This window comes from Ptychodera flava, chromosome 11 (assembly GCF_041260155.1).
Source record: "Ptychodera flava strain L36383 chromosome 11, AS_Pfla_20210202, whole genome shotgun sequence".
In the NCBI taxonomy this organism is placed as follows: domain Eukaryota; kingdom Metazoa; phylum Hemichordata; class Enteropneusta; family Ptychoderidae; genus Ptychodera; species Ptychodera flava.
In genome coordinates this window covers 19,875,297-19,886,688 of record NC_091938.1, presented here as the reverse complement: position 1 = coordinate 19,886,688, position 11,392 = coordinate 19,875,297, and the positions used below count along the sequence as shown (strand labels likewise).

At 39.8% G+C, this 11,392-nt stretch overlaps 2 protein-coding genes across 2 annotated transcripts in view; one reads left to right on the top strand and one right to left on the bottom strand.

Annotated features, from left to right (window-relative positions):
- The window catches only part of LOC139143758 (puromycin-sensitive aminopeptidase-like), a 539,468-nt gene that overhangs the window by 433,415 nt on the left and 94,661 nt on the right, over positions 1–11,392 (bottom strand). The window lies entirely within an intron of this gene.
- LOC139144400 (carboxypeptidase D-like) overlaps positions 3,582–11,392 on the top strand; it is a 40,271-nt gene continuing 32,460 nt past the window's right edge. Inside the window, exons 1-6 of the mRNA XM_070715102.1 lie at positions 3,582–3,772; positions 6,604–6,794; positions 7,471–7,571; positions 7,807–7,979; positions 9,314–9,498; positions 10,247–10,450. Coding sequence (XP_070571203.1) covers positions 3,762–3,772; positions 6,604–6,794; positions 7,471–7,571; positions 7,807–7,979; positions 9,314–9,498; positions 10,247–10,450 — 865 coding nt within the window. The 5' untranslated portion in view covers positions 3,582–3,761. The remainder of the gene's footprint in view (positions 3,773–6,603; positions 6,795–7,470; positions 7,572–7,806; positions 7,980–9,313; positions 9,499–10,246; positions 10,451–11,392) is intronic.

The window sequence follows — 11,392 nt, the reverse complement described above, 5'->3', positions numbered from 1 at the left end:
AGGGTCGTTTAAGACATCAACTGTATTAAGTGTTTGGCAATTGTACGGTAACACTATCTAAACCACAAATTATATTATTTTTAATATACATTTTTATGGCTTCATTTATCATTACCAATATTTGTGATCCTTATATGTGTTATTAGTGACTACCAAAGAGCCAAAATTGCCTGCCTGAATAATTTTTTTATCATAATGGCGACTAACAATTGTTTCGCGGTGACGTCACCGATTCATATTTAATTATTTTGGCTAGGTGTGATGCAAGATTAGAACCACATCGCAGCTGGTTGATGGAAATTACACTTGAAGTATCATGCTGCAAATATCCAAACGTGAGTGAACAGCCGACATTCAGGGATTGGAATAGGAAGTCTCTTAGTCTGGTTCCCTGACCCATTTCCCCGGTAGAGGGCGTGGGGAAATATAGGGTCAGGTACCGGCTAATGTAAACATGGACGCTATTGGGTTAAAATAAAACAAGCTGTGATTGGATGAAAGTAACACTTGTAACTTTTTCTCATCTTTCTTGGGTTTCTCACTTTCAGGCTCACTTGACACCAACTTCTTGTTTGTACCACAAAAGCCGTGGAGGTAGAAAGAAAGACTTTCTACCTCCATGATTTAGCCACTGTGATTTAGCACACCTCTTAACACTTTTAGAACGTCGACATGATGCCTTGCATTTTTCACGAAATTCGGACACCATTCTATCCATCGAAATCAATCGTCGTTCACAGTTCCAACAAAGTTTGCTTTCAATTAGCTGTGATATCGCAGCAGTACTTGTGGCGTGTATCGAACGTGCTCGGGTCATTGGGGTCACGCCACAGTCGGCGATGACCTCAATGACCCTAGCGCGTTCGATACACGCAACAAGTACTGCTGCGATATCACAGCCAGCCTTCAATCACCTCTATTTCCCCGTACTTCTGGATTAATCCTTTCAGTTTATGTTTCCCGTCTCATGTGCCAATGTTTTTTGGTTCGGATACCTGTGTTCGAACATAATTCTGATCCAGTCGAATTTTGACCGGCGTTTTCATGGTAGCAGCCATATTTGTTGTAGCATGTTCTGTCAGGTGACTAACCTCCGCCATCTTGAACAAAATTCTGTTCAAGATGGCTACCCGGTACCTGACCCTATATTTCCCCACGCCCTCTACCGGGGAAATGGGTCAGGGAACCAGACTAGAAGTCTCTAAGCCAATATCTCAAACAAGTTCAAAAAGATGAGCTCTAGCGAAGAAAGATGGTGTGATTAGTGTATGATATATCAACTTGTTTTACTTTCATCGGATCGTTTGTGTTTCAAGCAGAACCAGAAAATATTAGAAAGGTTGTAGAATATGAGTAAATTACCATTTGCTGAAATAGGAAGTGGTCCTATTCACATGTGCTCTGAAATAAAAGTAGTGAAGGAAACATCCCATCGCGTTATAAATATGTATTTATGAATTTAGGGGTCAAGGGACAAGTCTTGGATGAAAATGACGACCCGATCGTTGGCGCTTCGGTTCGTGTACAAGGGCGGGACATGCCATTCAAAACGAAAAGTAATGGTTACTATTGTGGGATCTTGCTTCCCGGAAGCTACACCATAGAGGTAAGTACATCACCGCACCATCAACGATGATGAGTGTGTGGCATTGGTCACACGTACACTCAACACAACGCGTGACAAAGCGTGATCCTGTAACGTCCATCGTCAGATTTTCCCCGACTGTCCACCCAATTTTGTAACCGTATCAATTTTAAAAAGATACTCCATTTTGTTGGCAACATTCATAAATATCGTTGCTTCGAGTGCCATTCTCATCAGTTGGCAAGATTCTTTCTCACACAGGTGTCAAAAGAGGGAATCCACAACGCCCAGAAGTCAGTTGCCGTGTTCGGCACCGTGTATGACGTAAGCTCACACGGGAGTGAAGAAAAAACAAAAACAATCATACAAACAAACAAACAAACAAACAAATAAATATACAAGCATACAGATGTACACAAGTATACAAATAAACAAATAATAAACAAATATATAGATAAACAAAAACATATAGATAAATAAGCAAACAAACAAATATACACTATCATAGAACGTTGACTAAACGAACATGTAAACAAACAAATTTAAACTATATTTATTTGTTTGTTTGTTTGTATGCTTTGTTTTATCCTGGTCCCCTGTGGTAAGCTTACTCAACTTCAAACTGGAACCAATCACGACTAGTTCACAGAGTAACGACCTCAGTGACGACGGAGTTGCCGTCCAACCATCGATCTGTCTCTCTATAATTGTGACGTCACTGATAATGTTAGTCCTGGCCGTGATTCTGTGACAAGGAAGGTTGAGCGAGATTCAACATCTAAGCTTTATATTCAGATGAGTTGGTGCTTCACCACATTTTAAAAGTTTTATAATGTATAATTTAGATTTTAAAATCGTTTAGCGCACCTTGTTAGAGGGACTGCTGTTTAACTATTGATTATTGACCTGTTTTATGAACAAGAAGTACGACAATCCGTTGTTTCAAGACAACTCGAGGGTCTAATATTCAGTCAGTCCTGTGCAATCCTTCAACATACATGACACGTTTTCCCCAGGGATAGCGCATGTTCAGACAAGATGCCTTGGTGAATATGCAGAATGTGAAACGTGATTTGAAAAAGATAAATCTTATCGCTTGTAGTGTATATTGTTCCAAAGTTTTGTGTGTCTTTATTTCAAATTATTTACTTCATGTCATTAGAGTGACTATTATTGCCAAAATCGCAGAAATCGTCTTCCATCATGGCAACAGTTTCTTGTTCGTTTACTAAGACTGTGACTTTTAAGTCCTGTTGTCACATCATTATTTACACACTGAGTTATTATCAAGGCCAGTGCTCAGTCTTATTTTCCAATTTGGAAGGCACTTGATGCTCCTATTCAAATGCAAGGCTTCTTCAGATCCAATGAGCGAAGAGACGCGAGGGGAAGGGATGTGTACAGTTCATCGTAATTCAGGTTTTGTCTACATGTTTTCAGTATGGTGCAACCATAGCCCCCTCCCCTCCAAAGGTCACTGCAGTGGCACCATGCTGTAACATCTCACAAGTGAAGGATAAATCGCCCACATTCTAGACAAATATGCATACGATTTGGTGAATTCTAAGGAGATAACTGAAGTCGCTGTGATTTTGTATCAATTAATACATTGGTTTGTGTCACACAGTACAAGAGAGAGTAAATTGACTGATCATTGCTCTATCATGTAAATAGCGTATCCGGTCAAAATGTCACAAAGCATGCCGGAAAAGCGAACAACGGAGATAGCAATATCAAATTTGAAGTGAGTAAATGTTGACTCTGGCTTTAAACAAGTAAATAATGGCTATACGAGTAAATTTGCATAGTCCTTCCTCAAACGATACCTGCCCACAGGCGCCAGGGTCATTGCTAAGTCCACGCTTTTAATGTAATGGTTCGAACACATTCATACCAGGCCTAAATAAACGTGCAAATGTTGATATAATGGTCGGTTTACTGATGGATGGAAGGGGCAGACTTATCCATGGCCCGAGCGCTTGTGTGGTACCGCTTGTGTGCCCTGCCCCGAATCTATGAAAGAAGGTTACGTCATACGTCATACGTGCCCACACTGGTCCCAACTGCAGCCAGCTTACACCTACATCAGACGTATTACACGATTTTGTGCAAAAACCGACCGAGTAGACTTCAACGCCTTGCTGTAACTTGGTTGCGTGATTGCTTTTCCTGTAATATGGAATCAAGGTAAGCTCTATTGTGGGGACGTTTTGTCAGAAATCAGTCAAAATGACGCTATAAGGTTGCAATTTACGGTCAAACAGGGATACAGTTGTTCCCATTTCATTTATTTCTGAGATCCCAAAAGTGCGTCATTCTGACTGACCCAGGACGGCGGGTTGAAAACCACTTTCACTTGTTCCAAGATGATTTCCATTGGACGAGCTAAGCGACGGCATTTGAATTACTGTGTGTTTTAATGACCAAAATCTCATTTCGTAGAGGAAGCATATATATGGCGACTGACATAGTGTTAGCCACACTTACTTCATGTTAATCTTATCTCACAATCATTTTAGCCTTACAGCTAACAAAGTTATGTTGAGTGCGACTGGTCAGACTTGGTTCAAATCGGTGCATTTTAAAAAAAATAATGATTTGCAACATTTCTCTAATTGCGCCTTTTCTATTTCACACAAAACTATTTGAAATTTGGCAGCTCAGGTAAGGTTTTCCACGGTTACCCTACCCAGGGTCCCTTTCTGACGGGACCGTGGTCTTCCCCAACTCGTATCTAGAGTTCACCAAATATTCTGTCATTTCTTACTGCACTCGACATTAGTTTGCATGTCTGCCGCACATTACTTCACATCGACATTACAAGTTTATGCTCTTGTTGTTATCATCGCAGTACAGACAACGTGCATATCAATCATTTGCTTTGTGCGGCTCTTCAGAATTTGATTGTTTTTACGCAAAACTTAATGTCAGCAATTTTCCACGTAACCCGTGATTTTAACTAGTTTTGGATATATGGCTTAATTATATTGTAAGCTTATAGTGATAAAAGTGAAAGAGATAGCAATTAACATTAGTTTTCTAACTTACTGTGTCATATCACAATGCAAAATGGGACTTTGGACTTTCCGACTGTCCAAATCAACCTTCACAAAGTCAAATAGTCTTCATGTTTTTCATCTCATAAAATTTCCCAGGTGGTGTTGTGATTATTCGATAGCATATCTATTGCACTGGTCATTCTTTTATTGGCGTTCTGCAGTAGACTGATTGTACACCGGGAGAAAAACCAGATCAAAACAAAGGTGTAGCAACACAGCAAAGTGAAAAATTCTCAAGGAGCTCGTTCAACTCTGTTTCAACTTGAAAGAGGCCGAAGCCAAGGTGGTAGTTTGCAATTTACACTTGAGTGATACATTTACTGCAAATCAAAGCGTCAAAATCAAATAAATTCACTACAGCATTTATTATAGATAAGGTTACGTTCCACACGTAAGACAAATATTTGAAAAAGAGTAAAGTCAATGGTGCTGTTGTAACTATTATACATTTAAAAAGCACAACCCGATGTATTACCATAGTGAACAGAGTATTTTCCACATTCTAATGTCGCCAGGAGACAGTTGATAATTACTACACACTTTAATGTCTCAATTAAAAATAAAAGCAGTGTTTTCTCTGCATGTTCATTGAAAGGGGCACTGTCTGCCCCATTCATCAAAATTAGGGGGCAGACTTGATATTTTAGGGGGCAGTCACTTTTGATGTTGATTTTGCCTTCCTATGAAGCGCTTCCTCGATATCATTACGATCGTCACCCAGTTCAGTTGTGTCGTCTTTGTCGTATGCAGCACATATGATGACGTTTATCAGCTTTTGATGTGCTCGGCTGCTGTCTATCTTCTGTCTACTCTAATTGTCACCTACAAGTTTCCCCGACTCAGGATTTGACAATGTGTTCTCTCGGGCACGATTCGGTCCGAATTTGGGGGGCCTTAAATCCATGAAAATATGCACCGATCCCCATGCGCCGATCAAACGATGGTGTTGCATTGTTATACACGTGCCTACACAATGCTAAAGCTCGAATTTTCCCAACTTCCATCATTGATACACACAGTTCGCTGTACTATGCCCTTTGGTCACCCTCATATGTCAGTATATGTGGACGTCTTTGCTTGCTGTGTTGTGTGCGCGATTTCCGCGCAGTCAGTGACTTTTTCAGGGTAGACAATGACTCGGAATGCGCAATTTGCGCAATCGCGCAGTCGAGAGAAAACCCTGAAAGACGAGAAAAAAAATACAGAAAAACAAAAACGGAGGATCGGGCACATTCATTTTCAAGGTTCTTTTTACGCCCCTACGTCGTAATATGATTTTTACTTTCATCCTTTGTGTCGTAATGTATGTCTCTGTTATGGGATGTAGTGTTAGATCTTTGGAGGGGGATCACCTGAAAGGATATGTCATTCATTTCAATACGTTTAGATACCAATTGTAGAGTTTACACAACATGTGCGTTATTTCAAGATTCGAACACTTTCCTTCAAGTCATGTGAGAACAGTTTTTTTTTCAAAATCAACAGGTTCTACTTTTAAACAACGTTCACGCAGTATGTTGTCTTCCTACCTTCACTCTCAAGATCGCATGATTTACATAATCACATAATCGTTGCTTATCATTCAATTATCAAAGGAATAAACACTGCTGATTTTTAAGAACTAGAGGAGCACTATATCGAAGTCATTTTACCCCATATTGATTTACAAATGTTCCTGGCATTACCAATCATCGTTTTTTACCTGTGTTGAACTCTGGTGGCTTTTTCTTTGTTGTGCTGTATTTGGCTTACTTTACTTTCATTTTTCTGTGTTTGTGACTTATCTTGTCTAATTTCATGCAAGATTTCAATCCTTTCTGCAGCTGGAATGGAATTTGGTTGTGAACGTTCCATAGCTATCAAACTGTGTGAACAAATAGTTCCTGGCTGCACATACAAGAATCAGCCGCTTTGAATCAGCAATCAAAAGTTATGGATACTCTTTCTTTACGATTGCAGGATTTCTATGCGTCACATATTTTGCCTGTGTGCCCTGTCGGCTCTGGTGACCTTTGACATCGCCGTTCTCGGAGAACCAGACGTTCAGTTCGTTTACCACAATTACGACTCCTTGTCGTCGACACTGGTGGCGCTCCATGAGAAATACTATGAAATCTCTGACCTGTACAGCATTGGACGAAGTGTGAAAGGTATACAGGAGAGGGCATTTCATCGGCACCTTGATTTGTCAGATGGAATCAATTTTCATTAATGTTACGCTTATGATAATAATTAGATGAAAATTGGCTGAACATCTTTAATACGGTAATGTTTCCCCGAGAAAAAAAAATGCTTGACATCAAAAACTCTTGCATATGGCAGTCTCAAGAATAACTGTTATAACAAAGCATATCCTTAAGATACAACAATGAAGTTCTTTTTCACTTTCTTTACCTCTGTGGTCGAAGACGGGTTCAACAGTGACTGTCTCCGACAGAATTACTTTTACGCATGAGGGCGTGTTCTTTCTTTAACACAAAATCAAATAAAAAGACTAGAGAATCGATCACATAATACGGGAAACTATAATAAATGAATCGACACGTCAAAGAACAAAGTTACGCCGTTAATGTATTCAGTCCTGTGCGTATGTTTTACTGATGTTTCACTGTTGAAAAGTGCGACATGGGTGACTGTATGTTACGTAACAACAGCCAAAACGAGTATTCAGTGAAGTTGTTAATTTGATAATGATCCTTGTGATAAGAATCAGACATCATATCTGTAGCTTGGTAATGAGAAATCAATTCCCGCGACGACACTAGGTTATACCTCAAACGCATTTCGAAAGAAGCTGCCATTATTACCATCGACTTTCATTTGCAGGTCGTAAACTTTGGGTTTTGGCTATTTCCGGCAAATATGCTTGGAAGCATGAAGTGCTACGCCCAGAGGTGAAATATGTTGGTAACATACACGGCAATGAGGTAAGTCGGAGACATTGTTGATATTCCTACAGCCTCTCGCTGGTGATTTTGCAGTTAACCAAGGAAAGAAACAAGGGTTTTGTTTAAACTTTAAAGTTCATGAAGTGATGTACAGTTTTTTCAAAAGAAAACTTTGTGAAATTAATCAACGAAAGCCAGGTTACCAAAGTACGGAACCTTGCCAGATCATGGTTCTCGCCCTAAATTTTCAGCAAACATTTTTTTGCTCCTTCAGGTTGTCGGACGTGAAATATTACTCCATTTCGCTGAACATTTGCTATCTAACTATGGTGTGGATGATGATGTCACTCGTTTCCTTGACAACACCAGGGTTCATCTCCTACCAACAATGAACCCAGATGGCTTCGAAGTGGCGTTCGAGGGCAATTGTACCGGGGTCATCGGAAGGTATTGCATCGTTTGAGAACATTACAAACCAACTGTTAATTGCGAAGATTGCATATTAGTATACGAGGTCTACAAAACATCGGGTGATATTTAGTGACTCGAAATAATGAATGGCATCTGACCGTTTTCTTGAAGTAGAGAAGCTAATCAAAGAAGCATGGTATCGATAATATATGCATCAACAGTGCTTCAGGAACTCGGGCACTTCTTGTTTCAATGACGCATATTTCCATCGACACGCCGTGTACTGTAGTTGCCCAATTCTCGATATTGCTCAGCATCTGCTTAACTTCTCCGTTCAGCAAGTGTAAGAATGTATTGACATGTTATACAAGAAAATCAACAGTAAGGGAGCCTTCAGTTATTAATATTGGTGGGCGGGAGGAAATTGAGGGTGATCCATCATGTAAAATGTGACCCTCCCTCGGAATCCCCTTTCTAAAATGTGACCTCCCCCTCCCCTCCAAACTCGAAGTTTGAAATGTATGTATAACCTTGATAGAACTGTTGATGTTGTTATGTTACAATATTAAAAGTACATTTGTTGTAACTTTCCTGTCCAACTACCTATAACATGTTGGTATGCCAAGTATTCTGCTTGTGTACAAAGCCCATACACGTGTTATGACTATTGTTATTGTTGACAAATTAATTCTTGTCCGAACCTGAATTCCATTTTCAACAATAACAATGCTGACTGAACAAATATAGGATGTGTAATAAGCTAAGGGACTGGACAGAAATTACAGGGGCAGAGGCCAGTGTTATTTACGGATGGGTCGCAATTTTTCGGGCAAGCATTTTTGGGGGAGGGTCACCATTTTTGGGGCAAAGTTTAGAAACCAAGACGTGGCTGGTATAGTGCTTCGACCATACATGCCATATCATAATACATGGGAGTCTATGAGAAACTACGAACAGTTTGTTTTGCAATACAAAACTAGCAATATCTGTACATTTATAGACGTTGGATAATTGACAAAAATGTACTTGATTAGAATAGGATGGTTACAAGTACATATGTGTACAAGAAATTTTATTTTAGAATTTTCACCGAAAATGTTGATTCACAATACATGGCAGTACTGTTGTGAAGTTTCTTTACACAAGTCATACTTTGCAGCCATCATAAAATTAGCAATTAAAATATATCCTCCCTACAGACTAAGTTTGTATATTGTGACCCTCCTTCTAGGGGCAAGTTTGTAAAATGTGACCCTTCCCAATTCCTGCGGCCCGCCCCTCATAATATCTGAAGGCTCCCCTACCATTAGCAGTCATTGATACTGTGTACATGTTGTGTACACTATGTGAATCTTATTTGTATTTTACAGATACAACAACGGGCGCTATGACTTGAACCGCAATTTTCCTGACGTGTTCGAAATAAACGATGATCCAATTCAAGTTGAAACGGCTGCCATAATGTCCTGGCTGGAAATTGTACCGTTCGTTCTCTCAGGAAATTTTCATGGCGGCGCCCTAGTTGCCAACTATCCGTATGATAACCTGACTCCAGGTGAGTCCTTTCCCGTTCGTGATCAAGGGTGACTCACTGTTTTGCTACAGTTTGCTTTTATAATATTAATGATGACACCTCCACAGTATGAGCTCTGCAAACGGCAAATTTTTATGAATATATATAGTTGTACCATTCCGTCATGTTGACAATTATGGCATCGAACCGAAGCTGCCTATGTTCATCATATTGCTGCTGGTCCTCGAACACGGATCGATTTTAGGCCAAATTTGAGGCTGCCCTCACATTGGCCTCGCATTCAGCAAAAGTCAAACAACGGTATGAAATGCAATCATCTCACCCTAAATCAACATCGATGCCCATAATACAAGAATGTTCGGTAAGTTATTTGGACGTTGTCAATGTAAAAAAGTTTCAGCAACGACTGATGACAACATATAAATGAAACTCCAAGGGGGCAGCTTGAGCATGAAAGAAAAAATGACATCATAAGGCTGTATACCACCTACGATCTACAATGATTTGCATGCTTCCCCGTCATACCGCATACCGTCAAACAATCACATTGACTTGCTTCCAAGGATTGATTCTTGGGACCTTCCAGAGTGAAGTCAGTTCTAGGAGAAACATTGCCACAAAGATGCATATGTTAATAAGGCAATTTCTCATGGCCTGTCCGGGCCTGCGAAATACAGAAACTATTTTAAGCAGGGTAAATCAGTTCCTCTACACATACTTTTGTCCATTTTCTGTGATAACCCATATTTGGAATATGTTTGACTTACAGAAGACAAAGCTAAGGACCCTGCCCAGTACAGTTTGTCACCCGATGATGACGTGTTTATACATCTCGCTAGGGTGTACTCATTACAGCATGGCAATATGTACAACATTACCGTCAACAAATGCACGGACGTCTACGGAGAGGAGGATGATATGGATGGTTTTGAAGATGGAATTACCAATGGAGCTGATTGGTACACCCTGACAGGTAGGCTTCTGACGTAATTCGTCGCGTGAGATATAACATTTATTGCATGCCTCGACGTGCAGACAACAAGTTCATAGCTTTGCATATAAATATCCCGAAGAAAGAGGCCATTAAATATACTATCACGGGTCAATGGCTCGTCTACGGCAAATTCAGGTGGTCGAACAGTCATACGTGTAATGTAACACAGGGAACAAGTATTTAAGTAGTTTGCTAACGGACTGGACATAAATTACAGGGGGGGGGGGGTGGGCCGGTGTTTTTCGAAAAACCGCTGCGTAAAAAATAGTGACCCTTCAAAAGTTCATGCACAAAAATTAGTGACCCTCCCCTTATCCGTGCATGAAAATAAGTGACCCTCCCCTGTTACTCAATACCCCCCAAAAAACCCCGCAATGTGTTAAAGACCCCCTTCTGACTTGCTATACTTTTTAAGTCGCCCTCCCGAAAGAAGGCAAAATGTGGCCGATATAACGCGTTGTCCAAAAAATATCAAATCATATGTGTGTGATAATTCATGTAAATGTACTTTGCTTGAAGTGGCAGGTAAAAAGTGCATGCCTGTACAAAAATGTAATTTTTAGATTTTATCGATAATGTTGATTCACTATACATGTAGTCGACTATAAGAAAACTACGAACGTGTATTTTCCAGTATAAAACTAGCTATATCTGTTCATATACAGATGTTTAATAACTGATAGAGATATACTTGATTAGCATGGGTTGTTTACAAGTGCACATGTGAACAAGATATTTGATTTTGGAATTTCTCTCAAAATGTTGATCCACTATACATGGGAGTCTATGACAAAACTATACATGGGAGTCTATGACAAAACTGTCAAAAAATTTTCAGAATTAAAATTTGCACTATTTGTGCATATATGGACCCTGAATAATTGACATAATTGTGCTTTGATTAGAAGAGGGTGGTAAATG